The sequence below is a fragment of the Perissodus microlepis genome, chromosome 23 (assembly GCF_051167445.1).
Source record: "Perissodus microlepis isolate ML-2025 ecotype Zambia chromosome 23, ASM5116744v1, whole genome shotgun sequence".
NCBI classification, from domain to species: Eukaryota; Metazoa; Chordata; class Actinopteri; order Cichliformes; family Cichlidae; genus Perissodus; species Perissodus microlepis.
Window position 1 is genome coordinate 33,335,806 of NC_140482.1, and position 19,610 is coordinate 33,355,415.

General features: G+C 43.8%; 1 protein-coding gene across 1 annotated transcript; it reads left to right on the forward strand.

Moving 5' to 3' along the window:
* The first annotated feature begins 196 nt into the window (after positions 1-196).
* On the forward strand, positions 197-15,414 carry plppr3b (phospholipid phosphatase related 3b). The gene is made up of 8 exons (XM_084921745.1): positions 197-427; positions 4,584-4,692; positions 5,476-5,661; positions 6,181-6,307; positions 6,399-6,594; positions 6,690-6,747; positions 7,095-7,268; positions 7,848-15,414. Exons 2-8 carry the CDS (start codon positions 4,588-4,590, stop codon positions 9,246-9,248), a joined length of 2,247 nt encoding a protein of 748 aa, XP_084777871.1. The 5' UTR covers positions 197-427; positions 4,584-4,587; the 3' UTR covers positions 9,249-15,414.
* Positions 15,415-19,610: the final 4,196 nt, after the last annotated feature.

Genomic DNA, 19,610 nt, shown 5'->3' on the forward strand with positions numbered 1-19,610 from the left:
GTTCCCTGTCTGTGACTGTCTTGGGTTCCTCTGGGGAAAAGCATGTTCCCCCCTCCCTCCTGTCCCAGCAGGGGGCGCCACAGCCTGCATTCAGCTGCTTTTTCAGGCGATTAGAAAAAAAAAGGCAGAATCACGTGTTTTTGTCTCTGTGACGTTTCAGGTGCGTGAAGGGTTAAAAACAGCGCCAAAGTTTAACCCTTTAGGCTCCGATCACCTGACAGCAACACGCACGAGGAACGTTTCACAGCTCGCTCTGCCCCGCCCACCCTGACACACACACACACACACACCGCAGCAGGTTCCTCCCGCACACAGACGTCTCTGCGCTGTTCTGCAGGAAACGGAACCCACCGGAACCGGACTGAGACCGAGCCGCAGCAAGGTTCCGGTTCTGCTGACGGGATCCAGAGCGGGTGGATGTTCAGAGGTGATACTGTGTGTGTGTGTGTGTGTATGTGTGTGTGTTTTGCTGCAGAGGTGCAAAATCCGGACTGCTTTGTTCAGTTTCCGGTCCTGCTGCACCTCCACCTGTCTGTCTGTCCGCACGGCTCCATCAGTGGGTGGAGGACCTCTGTATACTGATTGGTCAGCTGTTAAATGGCATTAATGTGACGTGTGTCAGGGTGATGATGATGAAGAGCTTCCTTTGTGCAGCTGATTGTCTTCAGACTGATTTTCAGTGGAGTTCTCTGAAATGACTGAACACAGGTGTGAGGGCGTCTGTGTTGTGAGGGGGAGGGTCCGAGAAGCCGGTGTCCAGCTGCTTCCTGTGGTCATGTGATCACTTGCTTCTAGTAAACTCAGGTGTGTCAGAGTTCTGGCACCACATGCTGAAGCATTAACGTTTCATTTCTTGAATGGATCCCTGAGTGGGATTTTATCACTCCAACCTCTGAGGTGGAGGTGTAAAGGAGGCGCTAATCCCGCCCACACCATGCCACTAGGGGGCGACAGCAGTAAACTTGAGCTTCTTTTGAAGTTTGACTGCTGTGCTGTTGACTGCCAGCAGGGGGCAGAAACAGTCGCTTCTTTCGTCAGAAGTTTGTATGGATAAGTTTCCTCCTCTCCTCCAGATCGCAGCTCTCCCGCTGGTCTGCGAGGTCACGTCCACGACCTCACAATGACTGTAAACGGCGAGCAGACGAGGAGGACAGACAGTCAGTGTCTTTAAGCTGACTGGTCATTGTGTTTGAATCTTTAGCTCAGGATTGGTGGGTCAAATTCTTTAAAGGTCACGAGAACCGCTGGGAACGTGGATGGCATCGCCCACTACTTTCTAAAGTCCAGTTTCCACTGTTGCAGAAAAGTAGACATGGGAATGTGGCGCATCTGCTTGTCTAATGACTTATGATTGAAAACTCATGAGCCAATCAGTGTGCAGCTTCCTACTACAGAAAATCCTCCATTTTGAAACAGTGTGACTGAAATTACCTAGCTCATTTCATTCAGGTGCAAACTTGGTGGGAGGGTTTTCGTAGGACGTCTTACACCTATCCGGTTGTTAAGTGATGACGTGATGAATCCTACTTCCGGGCCTAAAGTAGTCTGCGTTTAATATGGCTTTTGTGTTGTTAACATGTTTAATGTTTTGTATTTTCTTCTATTTAATCTCAAAAAGCTCCTAAAACAGTCAGTGATCACTGTTGACCTCCCTCGGCTTTTATTACCGCTAATCATTTATTTAAGCTCAGTTTTTAAAACCTTAGGATGTAACTACAGCCCAGCCCATGCAGCAGTATATGAATGACTAACCTCGTATTGTGGATGGATTATCTCAGTTGTTCTCCTGGCTGAAGTTTGGTCCTTTTACAGCATCCTGCCATGCGATTACATTTGTTTCTGACCACCGAGAACACTCACGTTAACTTTTATCGAGTGGAAAAAAAGTTAGCTTGTTTATATTATGCTAACATAGCTGTGTCGCTAGCGGTCACGTAGCACATCATTATATACCAGCTAGCCAAACTTCAGTAACCCTACAAACATCACTGCTGTTTAGTTTTCTGTCTTCATTTATGTTGGAAGTGATAACAGAGCTGTACGTTTTAATTTGTTTCCAAAACCCCGCAGTCAGGACATGCTATATTGTATTTAGATAGAAGCTTGCGAGCTAACTTCCTGCTAACTTCTAACTCCGTTAAATGTCATAAATTCCGTTTTCATGGATGCCTGGATGTTAAACTCAATTGGTACACCTGGTAGAGCAGAACGCTGATCATTTTATTAAAGATGAAAGACTTTAGACAGTTTTTCAACTCTCAGTAATGCCACAGTGATCTTTTGATATATGGACCTGCAGCGGAGTTTAGGCCCAGACACAGCTAGTGACGTCAGACTTAACGACTGGATAGTTTAAGAACTGTCAGCCATATTGAAAGTAAGAGAGCAGTAGTTGCTATGGAAACATAAAAGAAAATCAGCTGCAAAGAAGCTGCAGAGTGACTGCATTGGTTGCCATGGTTACCTTTAGTTTTTCATGTTTGTTTGCTAACGACTTGATGTGAAAACTGTGGGAAAAACAGGAAATGAATAGGGCTCACCTTCAAAATAAAAGCTGCACCTTGGCGCTGCTGCTAACATGTGTCAAATGCCAGCCGGGTCATCTCGATCCCTTTACGATCCTGCGCCGTCACGTGTACAAAATGATGAACAAGCTAACATCACATGTCTATAAAACCTCAAAAGAAGCTGAAGTTGACAGTTGTTGCCCCCTATTGGCGTCAAGACAGAATTCAGGTTTGAGGCTCCTCCTTTTTTAAAACGGTTCAGTATAAGAAGAGATGGAGTACTGACCATCCACCATGGATACTGATCTAATGAGCTCCTCCAGTTTAGTATTTTTCATCTTATTTTAGCAGAATTCCCGATTACTGCTGTTCGTGCTTCCCAGATAACGGAAGGACGGATTTGATTTTTTTTTTTAAATTGAATTCTTAAAAAATTTTTTTTTTGAGGGATATCATTTCACAAAAGCCCCTACCAGCTGAAGGTTTTCTGTCTGGTTAGGTACCAAGGGACTGGTCAACAAAGAAACAGTTTATTCTGCCATATGAGTGATGCATGATGAGGAGAAGAAATAAAAACACCTACCTTGTGGGAATAAAAAACAGGTCAACACTTCCAACCTGCTCCATAAAAGTTGAAAGCAGCTTAGCCTTTTTTGTTAGGTTTATAGATTTATGACTGGATTGATCCAGTATTATTACACAGTTTAAATCTCCCCCAGGATCAATTCCTGCAAGTTCAAATCTGGAATTAACAAGATTATTTTCTCTATAAACTTATCATCCCAGTTTGTGGCATGACCAGAACCACGCTAGACGTGTTGTGAAGGAGCCCGTCAACAATTATGAGACCTCCATGTGGATCTGAGATGACAGTGGTCGCCGTAAACTTGATTTTTTTTTTTATTATTCTGTCCCACATGTCTTAGAATTAAGATTGGAATGAAATATATTGCCCTCCCATCCTTCTTTAAGTGAATAGTCTGGCTCTTTTATCAGGCCCATTTAAACCTAGCAGCCCTTTTAGCATCAATACCGTCCACCATGTCTAGCCATGACTAACTGAGTGAGAAAGTTACAAAAGGTGAAAATATTAATAAGAACGATCATTGGGATAAAGTGCGAAACATCATTCAGCGCTTCTGTAAACTAAATCTAAACTTGTCGCTGTTTTAGAGGCAAGCTGCAGAGTAAACATTATTTCCAGAAACCTCTGGTAAGACATTCTCTTAATAGTTATGTCTGGAGAGGCTCCCATCCTTCTGTGACAAGTTAGAAACTATTAACATGAAGATTGAAACTAAAATAAGATGGCTGAGCGATGCAATAAAACCGATGAGCATTTATGTCTATATATATATATATATATATATATATATATATATATACACAAATTTGTATATGCTCTTGCACACACATGTCAAAGACAACAAAGGTGGGGATTTTCTGGTATGCGCCTGCATGTAGGATGTTGATTAATCCAACAATAAGGGGAGCATCTGTATCTTGAGTACGGCTGATTATCATGAACGATGGGAATGTGTGCGTACTCGTCGTACTCCTTACTGAACCTCTGATCAAAAAATCTTCTGAGCTTTATCAGGTGAGTGAAGGTGGAGACATCTTTTTTGTATGTCATGCACAACCGGGCCAGGTACAGCGAGTGGAACCTGACGTTTCTCTGATACTGGTCTCGTTTTAAACCGCTGAATGCAGCTCTTTTTTTTGAGCAAGCGCAACTCAGACATTTTAAAAGATCCTTATGGTAGTCTTGGTATTTAAACTTATGGTTCCTGCCTGAGCGTAGTGGAGCTTCTTTCCGTGGGAACCATAAGAAGAAGGAATGTGCGAGATTGTCTGGATCTGAAGGTTGAGGTTCAGCGGGCTCTCTCCAGTTAAGACTTAGGGGCCCGCTGGCTGCATCAATACCTCTGACATAAAGTGCCCCATGTTTTTACTGTCTGTGGAACCGCCCCTCCTGCAGCTCTGTTGTGATTGGACAAGTTCAGCCTCAAATGTTTGTTTTTTCATAATCAGGAAATAATGCTTCTATCTGTGTGTGTGTGCGTCCGTGTATAGGTTGATGAGGATGATGATGATGATGATGACATCCTCCCCCTCAGAGAAGATGAAGAAGAAACCTCCAAAGGACAGTCTGACTCTGCTGCCATGTTTCTACTTCGTAGAGGTGAGAGCAACAAACAAACAAATGGTCACATGACACAGAGGACCGTACCTACAGTCAGGTCCACCGCGCTATTTTTCAAATCAAACAGCATGTGAATTTCAGACTTTCTGCTTTAATTCAACTCATTTAATAAAAGTTCTGCATGAACTGTTTGGAAAGCGCTTTGAGGGCCCCGAAAAGCGCTATATAAATGCAATCCATTATTATTATTAAATTATTTTCATTTAGAGGATAAAAAAAAACCCTGAACAAATTAACATAATTTTCAATATAATTCGAGTATTTGATGAAAATCCTCAGTGACCATCTGAAGAGCCCATGGACCACACGCTGATGCTTCAGATCCTCAGACAGTCTAAACATAGATTTAGCTTCTGGGCCTGAATCGTAAAATCTGAGGTCTCTTACACTTGTACTCTTTTTACTGACCACCAGGGGGCAACAGCTGACCTCAGGTCCTGTGAAGGTGTATGGGGAGACAGTGTCTGCTGGGACCTCTGTAAAAAACAAAACAAAACAAACAAAACCCACTGACATCATGAGTTTATGGGCTCAGTCATGATTTCCAGATGACTGAGCCAAACTTGAAACTTGCGATCACACTGGGTGAACACTCACTAACAGAGGTCAGCTTATCTTACAGAGGCTAGAGCGATGAAAGCATTCTGCTTCCTGTTTACACTACCTGTAAACTCAGAGCTACATTTTGGCAGCACTTCCTGCCGTGTCGACAAGGATCACATGATCCCACTAACAGATGTTTATCTGTTTTTCTGCATGCAGCTGCCCATTGTGGCTTCTTCTATGGTGTCGCTGTACTTCCTGGAGCTGACCGATGTGGTGAAGCCGGCTCAAGTGGGTTTCCGGTGCCACGACAGAGATTTGAGTATGCCGTACGTGGATGGAGGAGATGAGCTGATCCCACTGTTGATGCTTCTAAGCCTCGCCTTCGCTGGACCCGCTGCTTCGGTACCATAATTTATTAGAATTTATTGATTATGTAGGAATATGTTTTTAGTGATGATGCACTTGCCTAGTCGGATTGGAGGCTAAGAAGATGACTGGAGGTGATGCTTGGTATATGTGATTGATGGGTGGGTGGTTTAGTTTTTGAGCGGCTGAATGAAGGGTTGGTCGATGGATGAGTGATTGGTGGATGGTTGGTTGTTTGGTTGGATAGGTGATTGGTGGTTGGTCAATGACTGTTGAGTGGTTTAATAGGTGTTTGTAAGTTGGTAAGTGATTAGTTGCTAGTGGATGGGTGGGTGTGTGGTTAGATGGTTGATGGGGTACCCTGACTCTCCATTCTGACCTCACGAACAATGAAAATACCTCAGACGTTTGGAAGTCTTTGGTGTCTTTGCTTTCCTCACCTGTACATCTCCACCTGTGCATAAACTAGTATTTCATGTTTGGTGGTTGTAGAAAGTGGGCGGGGTCAGCCTGTCCTGCTTCAAGCTGCTGAGGTGGATTTGTTTTGTGCCCCAGATTATGCTGGTGGAAGGAGCAATCTACTGCCTGCAGTCCCGTCTGAAACTCCGCAGAGCTGAGGGAAGCATCAACGCCGGCGGCTGCAGTTTCAACTCCTTCCTGAGGAGGACGGTCCGTTTCGTAGGTATGACTGTGTCTGCAGAACCTGCTGAACATCCACCTGTCTGTACCCTGTGACCTGCCACCAGTCTTACATGTCAAAAGTGTTCCTGCAGGTGTACACGTGTTTGGCCTGTGTGCGACCGCGCTGCTCACTGACATCATCCAGCTGTCCACGGGGTACCACGCACCATTCTTCCTCACTGTCTGCAAACCTAACTATACTCTGGCGGGTGTGTCATGTGACAAGAATGCCTACATCACCACAGACATCTGCTCTGGGCAGGATGAGCACGCCATCATGGCTGCGAGGTGCTTGCTGTACTTCCTGTTTGTGTCGCTGTTTGAAGTTTTCAGACTGATCATTGAGGCATGTTTTTTTTTTTTTTTTCTTCCTCTTCTTACAGAAAGACGTTTCCTTCCCAGCATGCAACTCTGTCAGCGTTTGCTGCTGTTTATGTTTCTGTAAGTGCAACAAAGAAAACCTTCCCACAGAAACAAGCTCGTGTGATTTTAGGTCCAGTGGTCAGAGTTCAGGTTCAGCCCAGAAACGCTGGGTTGGCCACGCTGCTTTTAACGCATGTAAATTAAAAGCTGATTTTAGACTCGGATTAAAGTTAAATTTTCCATCCCAGAATAAATTCATTTTACACAAAAATAAATAAGAATAAACAATGTTCACATTTTAAAAAATATCTTTAGGAAATTGTGTCAGGTCTGCTTGTACTGCTCAGTTCTGTTTGTCTTGATAAAGATGTGTTGAATTTGCTGTATCGTGGCATTCTCTGATGTTAGCTTCTGTTTCCTGTCAGATGTACTTTAATTCGACCATCTCAGACAGCACCAAGTTGCTCAAACCCGTGCTGGTGTTTGCATTTGCCATTGCTGCGGCGCTGACTGGCCTGACTCAGATCACACAGCATCGTAGCCACCCCATCGACGTCTATGTGGGCTTCCTCATCGGAGCCTTCATCGCCGCCTACCTGGTGAGATAAAGGACACATCTGGTGTGTGTTTCTGCCTGATGGAGCTCCAGAGTCTGCAGCTGTTGTCATGGACTTGGCTTTGTGTTGGTGTTGTCATGGCGACTGCATCAGCTTAAACCGGAGGCTGATGGTAGATCAAAAACCAACAGCTCTGCAGCTCCAAGTGACTCAAATCTTGATTTACCCAATAAGCTTCAGCCCAGGAGCTTCACAAAGAGATGATGGGCTGAATATCCAACTGAATATGAGGGAATATTAAACCTGCCAGCACAAAGAAACATCTGAACAGCACCTAAAATACAGACAGAAGGTCACTGAGGCAGCTTTAATCATTCAGCCTGAAAAACACAGCTAAGACTTTCAAATAATTCAAAGCCTGATTTAATAGAATATCATCCAAAGACACCGACTCAGTTGTTGAAACTGGGAGATTTGATTGTTTTTGAAGAGGTTGGTAATAATGTAACAGATCTTGGTGCTGGTCTCTGAGGTTTGATCTGACGATTAGATCAGGTTTCAGAGTATTTTTGAGGTTTGTGACTCTCCAAACACTCACAAGATTTTATTCTCCTCCGTCAGGCCCTTCACGCTGTCGCCAACTTCAAATCATCTGATGACATCACTCCACCCCCACCTCCTCCACCCCTAAAGGCGGACCCTCTCCGAGCACTGACTGAGCGGGGACACGAGTCGGTCTATAACAAAGGCCCTGCCTCTGCCTCAGAGAGTAACGATGAGATAGCGGCAGCTCCGGCTCCCATGGACCGGCTGGATGGCCTGGGGCCCCTGCAGAGGGAGAAGGGCTCCATGGGAAGTCTGAAGAGGGCCAGTGTGGATGTAGAGCTGCTGGCTCCCCGAAGCCCCATGGGAAAGGAGACCATGGTGACCTTCAGCAACACGCTGCCAAGAGCTAGCATGAATGTAAATGGTGTACTGGGGGCCAACGATGCCTCTGAGGAGCCAGTGCAGCCGGTCCAGCCAGTGCAGCCAGTGCAGCGCCGTCTGAAGGCTGTTCAGGTGCCCATGGACCCTATGCGGTCACAGCAGCTGGTGTCAGAGTGGAAGCAGAAGTCGATGGAGATGCGAGGTATGGGTGTTCGGGACGAGGCAGAGCACGAAACCAGTGAGGACGGCTCTGAGGTAGGCTCTGTGGGGACTGACGATGGCGGTTCTCAAGCCCCGATCTACCAGCCTGCAGTGCATGCCGGGAGGGCAAACGCAAGTCGCAACCCCACTCCACCTCCAGGGGGGGCCAAAGCTGTGGCAACACCCAGACCCCCACAGATCCCAGAAGCAGGACCCCCACCGGTTTCTCCAAAAAGCGCCCTAACCCGAGCCAAGTGGCTCGCCATCCGGGAGAAAACAACCGGGGAGGCGTCCGGGCGTGGTGCTGCCAACCAGCCACGACTCATGCAAGTCATTGCCATGTCCAAGCAGCAGGGCCTCCTGCCGTCCTCATCCTCTGGGGAGAAGTCCTCCGAAACCACATCCACCTGCTCTGCCATCTCCTCTGCTGCCGACTCGCCACACTACCGCCACCCCTTTGAGCAACCACGGGAGGGGCCAGGTATCATCACAGTGGATGCCCATGCACCCCACTATCCTGTTGTCCAAGTCCCGCTTCCTCCCCAGGCCCAGCCCCCATCAGGTAATGGTAACCCATGGGAGTGGGTGGGGGCATCCAATGGGGGAGACCCACGAGAAACCTACAACCTCTCTAACCTGAATCGAGGAGATTCGGCCAGCCGCAGCAGCAGCAGCTTCCACCCACGCCGCTCTGCCTCACCATGCGCCACTGTCGACCCTACCATATCCTCAAGCCCACCTCACCAGCAGGTAGAGATGTCATCAGATGCTCAGCGCAGGGAGATGGCCATGAGGCGCAAGACAGCACTGGTTCTGTTGGATCGAGAGATCCGTAACCAGACTGAGCAGGAGAACTATTATAAGAGTCTGCAGGGACGGAGGTTCAAAGATTAGTCTGTTACCTTTCAAAATAAAAGCCTTACTCTGAAACTGGTCACTAACGGCACAAAACCTGGTTGGCAACAAGGAGCATGATGCTATGCAAGCAACAAGCTGTGAGAAGAGGTTTCCACCCAGGAGATGATGAGCTCAAGGTTTAGGAGCTCAACACTTGGACAGTTTCTCTCCACAAAAAGACATCTTACCTCTCAGAGAGTCTAGGAGGACATCAATGCTATTGCAACTATTTATTTTTCCAAGTGAACCCACCACAGAGGACCTTATTATTATTATTATTATTATTATTTATTCATTCATTTATTTATTTATTTATTTATTTATTTATTTATTTATTTTTATTATTATTCTTGAGATAAGTTGATATCCAAAGAAATCATCCCAAGAAGGATGGATTCAGTGGTTATAAACAGAGACAGAGGTGTTGTTCACATTTATCAGATGATCTCACTGTTTTTGGTCAGTGATGGTGCTGAGGTACCTCTGCTCTTCCACCCATTCAGTTTCCTGTTCAGTGACTTTAACTTTAGAAAGGATTCAGGCTGTGGCTAAAGGACAGTATTAATCCTGAAGGAATCCAATCACAAACTTCTTTAGACTGACACAGACTGACCCAATTGTTCTGTGATCCAGAAAGGAACACCTCCATCTGTGCCGAAGAGATGCTGTCCACTGTGTTGAGCCTCTAAGAAGAAAGGAACTCATTCAATAAACAGCTCAAAGTCAAAGCACAGAGACAAACTCAAACAGTAAATTTTTGAAACACCCGAACAAACCCTAACCCTGCAGCAAACAAGATCCCTGCAACAAACAAGAACCCTATGACAAACAAGAACCTTCCAACAAACCTGCGACAAACAAAGAATCCTGTCACAAACAAGAACCCTCCAACAAACCCTAAACCTGCGACAAACAAGAACCCTTTGATAAACCTGAACCCGCTGACAAACCCTAACCCTCCATCAAACAAGAACCCTGCAACAAACCCTAACCCTGAGACAAACAAGAACCCTCCGACAAACAAAAATCTTCCAATAAACAAGAACTCTCCAACAAACCCTAACCTTCCAACAAACCGTAGCCCTGCGACAAACCATAACCCTGCAACAAATAAGAACCCAGCAGCAGAACCCAACCCCTCCAGTTATGGATTCTGTGATGGCGGCCATGTTGGCAGTCGAATTCAGATTGTATATTTCTTGCCTCTCTGGTGTGATGGTTTGGTTGCTATAGTGATTCTCAGCATGTTTGTTTGTTTGTGTGTGCTGCTGTCTGATTGGTGGAGGTTGTGAGCGTTTTGTTTTTGTGTGTGAATGATAGTACTTATTACTAATGGACCGACATGAGATTAAATCTCGTCACAGACGTTTAGGTTTAAAAAGAAACTAGGTGATTTTATTTCAGAGCTTTATAAGTGCGAAAGATGGCCGAAGGTTTACGTGCGTGAATATTAATCAAATGTTTCTTCAAAGAATCGGAATGGAAAATGGTGTTAAAGCCATGGCTTCACAGTAAAGTTATTTATTTCTGTCTACAGAAAGTTTATGTTTCAGTTAAACAAGATTACTTACTTGATTGATTATGCATGTCCTGATTGTCCACAGAGATCAACATCTCTATGAAACATCTGAAACACCAATGATAATTAACGTAGCGTTGCTAAAAAGTTTTTTAGCTCAACGATAGTGATTCAGAGCAACATTATGGACAACTTGTGGTGTTTTGACCAGCTAAACTGACATATATAACCGTAAAGTTAATACCAGATCGAAGTTTCTATTTTCTTGGATAAACCTGCATATTCTGCCATCCAAACATTCATCTTCTTAGCTTCTTATCCAGCTTAGGGTCACCTTGTGATTCAGGTTGGTTTAACTCTGTGAGGTCTTCATCTGTTATGACCCCAACCCCCTAACCATTTCTTTTAAGCCTCGTCCACAGATGAAATGATTCAATCTGTAGCAGATGGTTAATCTCTAAAAAGACTTTTCAGTCTGTATGAGGTAGAAAGACTTTTGTTGTTCCCTGATTGCTGAGATTTAAGAGAACAATTTTTAAAATATTACATATTCTGACAGGACAGGATTAGGGTCATCGTGATCATTTTTTTTTTGCTGTTAAAATCCACTGTCTGCAGCAGACATGGACGAATCAAGAAATACCTTAAAGAGAACATGAAGCGTTCCACATATATAGGCTAATTCCCATCATGGAGACCTGCTCTCAAAAACTGACATAGATGTGACTCTGTCTGTAAAGCTGGATTTAAGAAATAAGTGATGAAATATAACGTTTTAAAAATATGTTTAGCACCATCTTCTGTCAGTATGGAACATGACAGCATGTGGTTGGTTGGTTTCAGGTAATAGACATTAGTTTAGGTTAGGACAGAACTGATAACGCAGAGGAAAATAAGGAAACTAAAACTAAAAACTAATTGTTGTGTTACTATGAGTTTATGTTAAACTGATTGTTGAAACTTGTTAGGCTAGCTGCACTCAAATGGGAAAATCCATTAGCTATAATATTCGGGTTCGTAAAGCACTTTAGAAATGAGACCTGTGTGGAGGAGAGCCTGTTTGAGCCACCAGAGTGACAAGCTGGAGTCTCACAATCCAGCTTTTCCTCATCAGGTTGGGTGTACCAAGCCATGCAGTCAGCTGGCTACATTGTAGATACTGAAGACATCAAATGTAGCAAAAACAAAATTGATAAATAACTTTAAATGTTTTATATTTTAGATTCTCCAAAGAAGCCGCCCTTTACTTTGTTGACAGTGCTGCAAACCCTTGGCCTTCTCTCATTGAGCTTCATGATGTGACACCTGAAATGGTTTTTACTTCACAGGTGTGCCTTGTCAGGGTTCATTTGTGTCTCACCCTTCTTAATGGGTTTGGGACCATCAGTTGTGTTGTGTAGAAGTCAGGTTGGTATACAGCTGACAGCCCTCTTTGACAACTGTTAGAATTCATATTATGGCAAGAACCAATCAGCTAAGAGAAACAGTCCATCATTACTTTAAGAACTGAAGGTCAGTCAGTCCGGAAAATTGCTAAAACTTTGAGTGTCCCCAAGAGCAGTCGCAAAAACCAGCAAGCACTATGATGAAACTGGCTCACATGAGGACCACCCCAGGAAAGGAAGACAAAGGAGTCATCTCTGCTGCTGAGGATAAATTCACCCGAGTCACCAGGCTCAGAAATCACAAGTTAACAGCACCTCAGATTAGAGCCCTGATAAATCCTGCACAGACACCACAGTCACCTGACCTAAACCCAATGGAGATGGTTTGGGATGAGATGGACCGCAGAGTAAAGGCAAAAGAACCAACAAGTGCTCAGCATCTCTGGGAACTCCTTCAAGACTGTTGGAAAACCATTTCAGGTGACTACCTCATGAAGATCATCGAGAGAATGGCAAGAGTGTGCAAAGCGGTAATCAAAGCAAAGGGGCTATTACGAAGAATCTAAAATATAAAACATTTTTTGAATTATTTCACGCTTTTTTGTTTACTACATAATTCCATGTGTTTATTCATAGTTTTGATGCCTCAGTGGTGTAAACTATGCTTTATATGTGTAACGTTTCATGTCCTCTTTAAAGTTGCATTCTGCTTTTATGACCACCACCGTCTGTTGACACTGTAGATTCTCACAGTGTCAACAGTAATAAAAATAAAGAAAACACATTAAATAAGAAGGTGTGTCCAAACGTTTAACTGGTAGTGTATTTGGGCTTTGCTTTTCCTCACTTCTAATATGAAGTAATCCAGTCAGTGAGATGATGTGAGGAAGAAACAAAGGGTCACCAAAAAGTGTGGCATCTCTTCCTCAGAGGCTCCACTTTCTTGGGTTTTTTTCACATCCACCTGTTTTCGATGCAGACGTGCTGATGGTATTCCCAGTTGTGCTTCAGTAAAAAAAATAGTTACATTTGTGGTTTGTTGTGCATGTAGTGGGCTGTTATGTTGTAAACTGTCTGGATGTTTTTGGGAACAGAAATTATTTTGTTGCATAAATTAACGCTGATCACATCAGCTGATTCTGCTGCTTGGTACACTTGGTCAGAGGAAGAAAAATCAGTTTGTGTAGGTCAAGTACACACCTGTCACCTGGCTCAAACAGGCTCTCCTCCACACATACCCGAATATTATGGCTAATGGATTTTCCAATTTGAGTGCAGCTAGCCAAACAGCAAAGAGCCGCTTACTGCTAAAGAGACAGACAGTGAAAGTGGACAGTATATCCTCAGTTTAGCATAAACTCATTGTTGCAGCCAGGGGCAACACAAATGACAACCACATGACATCACTGACAGAAGATGGCTCTAAACAACTTTTAACTTTAAGCATTTATTTGTTAAATCCTGCTTCACAGACAGAGTTACATCTGTCAGTTTTTGTATGTAAATTATGCTTTATATGTGTAACGTTTCATGTCCTCTTTAAAGTTGCATTCTGCTTTTATGACCACCAGAGGGCAATACATTTGGTTTTAAAAAAAAAACCCTTTTGGTTTTATTCAGGATTCTTGTGTGATATCAAGTGCACATTGCTCAAGACTTGCCTGATATATTGGATGTCATACAACCACGTCACCACAGAGGGGTGTGGTTGTTTTTTCTCTCACATTTTAAAGTTTATCTCATCATTTAGCTGGTTCATCACCACAGGTGTAGTGCTGTTTAATGACCGCTGTGCACCTGATGCACACGTTTTCTGCTTCTATCGCTGTTTCAGCACGGAGGCTAACTGAACATGAAGTCTTCATCACTTCTTCCATGCTGCTCGCAGCTCTATCCTCCCTGATGTGTCTTCTCTCACTCAGACATTTTTCTTAGTAAAGTTAAAGTCAGGGTTATAAATACATCTGCAGCTTAGACGGAGGCAGGATTGATCCAGAGGAGAGCAGAACTGCTGACCTAAACCGTGAACATGATTCACAGTGAGATCCGACCCGAGTTACATAGTAACCATGTTACGTCCATAAATGTTAGCTTTATGGCCTGTGATGCTGCGTATTTATTAAACTCAAGATTCCATGGCTGTATGACTGCACTTGTGCTGAAACACTGCAGTTATGCATTGCTCTGCATGACAATTAGTTTGTAATTAAAACATGTCTGTGTGACTTTTCTCAGCAGTGTGCACACAGAGAGAGCTTTTTTCTCTCCCAGGGCCATACACACCGCACACATGTCTGTGAAAATGCAGCTCTGACCGTGTTGATCAGATTAATGTCTGAATCCTAACATATGTAACATCAACTTTAATAACTGCCAGCAGAAACAACAGAGCCCATATTTATGCTCATGTCACAGTAACAGCACCTTCGTGAACTCGGGGATGTCCCTGGTCTGTTCATGTAAAGCTGTTTCCACCTGAGTCTCAGTCCACTCGATGGAGCTCGCACTGTTCCTATCAACAGAGTTCTCTCTGATGTCACAAACATTGATCCTCCTTCAACCTCCTCTCACTGATCTGAGCTCACGGTAAAACCTGAGCTTACACTCGATTATTCCGTGACGACATCAGTCCACTCGATGGACACATGCTTGTGACATCATGCTTGTGACTGCTGCTTTTTCTTGATTTTTTTTTTTTTTGTGCAGACCAATTGAGCTACGATCACTCAGATCCACTTAAAGCCATGACTAAGTTTCACCTAATTAAGCTAACAGTGAATATTTTATTTTGCACTTGGAAAAAAGTGATGGAGTGATCCTCTGGCAGCACTACACCTGTGTTTATCACTTCCCGAGTTTCAGGCAGGCCCAGACAGTGGCTTGCACGCTAATGTCTTGTGACTGAAAAGCCGTGTATAGGAAACACCCCTCTGCTTTGGGGGTGTAATCAAAGAGCTGTGTGCTGCTTGATGACATCACGTATGCTGATTCGTTCCATCATGTAAATGTTGGTTTGAGGACGATAGGAGCTCAGAAGAATAACATCCTGAAACAATCGGTCTGTAAATACGAGGCGGTCCGTCCTGCTGTTCCCGTGTCCGTGTGTTGTTGCATGTGATGTTTCTAAATCGGCGCGCTCTCATCTGAATGTAAAACCATGAAGCATCATATGAGTGTATAAAGTGCTGCTATAAAAAGAGCTGAAGAAGCTGTTTCAGGTGCATGCTCTGTGGTTCCAATTAAAGCTCGTTCTTCATCACTGTGTCTTCCTCTTTTCTTCCAATGATGTCTTCGTGGCTCTCAGTAATAATTGTTAATCCCAGTTGTTTCCTAACTTTTCCACAGATGATGTGATGAAGACATCCCTCAGAGTCTTCGTCAACTTGTTAATTTCCTCTTTCATCCTCTCTCAGTCTCTCCATCTTTTGAGCTTCCTGGAGGTTTTGGTCCCATGGGGCGTTTCCTTAAACTGACCAATTAGTGCTGAGAGACCAGCAAGGCATTTACAGGCCAGAGCACTGCCATCTGTCGCTGATGACTTGATACTGCATCTCCCTCACCCATCCACACACCATCTGGTTATAGGCCTCCAAACTTTTATAAGATTTAAAGTCTTCCCCTGTGTATAGGCTCGGCGAGAAAACCAGGTAGTTGATGATATCAGGATACGCAATAGACAGAAGACTCTTCGGGTCGTCATTGATCCAAGACAAAGGAGCCAACTCGTATGGATCTGCACCACCACCAATAAACCTTAAACAAATATTGTGCCCTTTCCTGCGGACCAAGTCCTTCCCTGTATGCCTTTGCATCTATAACGCATTTTGAGGAGCTTTTCTGTGGTTTCGGACATTGATCCATTTCAGTGTTTACCTCAGAGTGCCTCCAATATGGCCGCACATGCGGGTTACCGCCCAGAACGTGATGTAAGTGAAAACCCTCTATACTCAAACAAAAAAGCTGAAACTGATCTCAGAGGTCAGGAGAGCAGTCGCCCCCTGTTGAGCGTTAGAGAGAATACGTTGATCTGCATCCATCTTTATTTACAGTGTGGGGGAAAGAAAAGAGACATGAAACTGCATCATCACTGATCAGAGTATTAATTAGTTATTGATGATTATTAGTTAAAGTGCTGAGCTGAAGCAGCTGGGCTTTTAAACATCTTTCAGCTCTTCTGAGGCAGATTGCTGATGGGGCGTCGCGGGTGTTCAACCTCCAGCAGGTACAGCTTTGTATGTGGCAGCTGTTTCCTGTCACCACAGTGCAGTGTCATGGCCGGCCTGGAAAACCTGGAATTTTCTTAAAATCCAAAAGCTGTTGGTTTTTAGAGAATTGCATGCAGTTACATTTGTGTCGGTGAATACCGGCATTGCCCCACATCATCATACGAGACATTAAGATCACACAGGTTAGGGTGCAGATGGTGGTTAAGTTGCCCAGGGAGGGGCCTCAGGGTTACAGGAGAATTACAGGTGGTGTCAGTTCTCCACCTACCAACAGCTTCATGAGAATTGAGCAGGCTGGAGACACCGAGGTCCGCGCTCAGATGACCTCATCTGTCTCACAGAGCTTCAAGGATCAATAGCAGAACCAATCACACATACAAACAAGCTGCCTAATGTCCTGCACCTTCAGCTCATTATGCAGTTTCCATGGCAACAGTGATGTTGAGATAAGATCTAACACACAAACACACACATCACTCCCTCCTTTAGCAGTCCCCATAGTCACTCATGCCTCCATCTCCTCCTGTCACACTGACCCTCTCCATGTCCTTCACTACATCCATGAACCTCTGAACTCTTCCTCTTCTCCCCCTCCCTGAAGCGCCATCTTCATCCTCCTTCCTCTGCACATGCATGCCTCTCTCAGTCTTTCTGACTCTGAGCCGTCTGTCTGATGGACTCATTTCTGATCCTGTTCATCACATCAGGTCTCACCGCCATCTTTAAACCTTCCCTTTCAGTCTTGCTGCTATCCTTCCATCATGAATCACCCTGACACTAATCTCCACCTGCTCAACCCTGCTTGCACTTCCTCACCTCTCTGTGGATGGCTTAGGCGCCCCTGCTGGATACAGACGTTCATCACAAATTTTGTCTCTGCAGGACCTCAGTTCAAAAACTCCGACTAGAATCAAACCAGGATGAACACACACACACACACACACACACACACACACACACACACACACACACACACACACACCTCCCTCCCACTCATCTCGTCTCACTCTTCATTTCCTGGAGGCCATCCAGCAGCCAGGGTGTTACCAAGGCAACAGAGACTGGGAAAATGTGTGTGTGTGTCCTGATCAGGTTTTCTGCTGACAGATGGCGCCCCCTTCAGTCTGACAGTGGAAACACAACTTCCGTCCAGGGAGGAATCGATCAGTGATCAGTGAGTCACTATGAGTTGAGTCTGATAAGAGCACATGCTGTGATGCCATTCAATTAAACTTCATTTACACACTGTCAGCTCACAGCAGACACCCTCTCTGTAAAGGACAAGGAGTGGAGTCAGAAACCATGAGGCCCACCTGCAGAAAGGTACAGAGAGAGGATGAGAGTCTACAGCAGCATAACTAGATCAGGTTTGCTGATCAGGACTGACTGTGATGAATCTGGAGACTGAAGCTTTCAGTTCCTGTGTCTATTTGCCTCCAGGTAATCTCACCTGATTGTAAAGCTTCATCTGAATTGATATAATTCACTTCAATAATATACCTCAATTACTGTATTTTTGACTGTTCACTGTCAATCTGCACACTGCTGATTTGCACGCCTTTTCAATTTTAATTTCTTTAGTTTGGTTCTTCTATTTGGTCGGGAATTGCACAGCAATAAGGATTTCACTTCATGTCGTACTGTGTATGATTGTGTATGTGAAAAATAAAATTTAGATTTGAATGAACTTTGATGTGAAACCTCAGAGTTTCTGACCTAGAATAAAGTTAAAAAAGAGTTTTCGTTCTGACAGTTAAACACCCGCCCTGTTTCTGATGTCTGAGGATGATGATGAAAGATGACAAGAGTAATGAGTATCTCAGGTTTGAGGATTTCACATCTTCAGTCTATTTCAGGAAAAATTGATGAATCACTGGCCACATTATTAAGTATTATTAGTCCCTTATTTATCCAGGTAAAAAATCTCATTGAGATTAAAAATCTCATTTACAAGAGAGACCAGGCATCAGTACACCTCGCTAGTACCAGGCTGGACTCTTTTTTTCCTTCAGAGCTGCTTTAACTCTTCGTGGCTCAGATTCAAGAAGCTGCTGGAAATGTTCCTCACAGATTTTGGTCCATGTTGACATGACATCATCATCACACAGCTGTTACAACTATTATGATGGGAATTTCCACTTCATCACATCCCGAAAGTGCTCTATTGGACTGAGTTTGGTGACTATGGCAGTGCGGCTAACTAATCATCATGTTTAACAGACTGGTTCGAGATGATGGAGTGTGGCCTTCACACCATCACCAGCAGCAGCCTGGGCACTAATGGATAGATCCATGCTTTCAAACTCTGAGCTATGTTGCTAGTTAAAGGTCCAGCTTCTGTATCTCACAGGGAGAGAAAAGAAAGCTAACTTCACTCAGAGATGGAGAAAGATAAAAAAAGAAAAGAAAAAGAAGACAGAGGAGAGGAGAAAGACAGGTTAGATTTAAAGAAAAGGACTGCTCATATAGAATAGAATAGAATAGAATAGAATAGAATGCCTTTATTGTCACTATACAGTTGTACAATGAGATACAGAGCATCTCCTACTCAGTGTAAACATGCTGGGGGGGGGGGGGGGTACAGTTCTGCAGCGCTATGTACATATGGACAGTATTAACATAGGGAAAAACATATATATATATATATATATATATATATATATATATATAAAATGTACAATATACAAGCCGTAAGTAATATGTAATAAATAGTGTTATGTATAGTGTTATGTATATACAGTTGAGCTTGCATATAAAGCTTGCATGCAAGTCCTTGTGTTTAATCACATATTGTTTTTGATGTGTTTTTATAAATTATGTATTTTCATTTAGTGAAACTTCCTGCAAAACAAACTAAGTATACTAATTTTGTGTTATTCAAATATTGTCTGACAATTCTGGGGAGTTTTGTGTAGGATAAACAGGTTACTTTGCAGTACTGTGGTGAATTCACAGTAAAGCACTTTGCTGTGGTGCACTTTGCTATGGTGCTGTGGTGGTCAGTGTTCAGCAGCAGAAATTAATTTACATTTAGGATGATGATGTTTAGATTCGTTCACTGAATTCAATTGTTATACCAACTTTATACTGTCTGGTATAAAGACGGCATTCAGTATACTGTTGATGTAGAAATCAGCCGAGACAGCTGCAAAACATCTGCTCACATCTGGTTGAATTCAGGTGTGTAAATCCACAAAGAGCAGCCGGTCAGCTGATCACAGCCTGTACA

Coding starts and splice junctions, on each gene's coding strand:
- plppr3b (XM_084921745.1), top strand. CDS start 4,588: ATGAGGATGATGATGATGATGATGACATCCTCCCCCTCAGAGAAGATG. Junction 4,693..5,475: donor CATGTTTCTACTTCGTAGAG/GTGAGAGCAACA, acceptor TTCTGCATGCAG/CTGCCCATTGTGGCTTCTTC. Junction 7,269..7,847: donor CCTTCATCGCCGCCTACCTG/GTGAGATAAAGG, acceptor CTCCTCCGTCAG/GCCCTTCACGCTGTCGCCAA.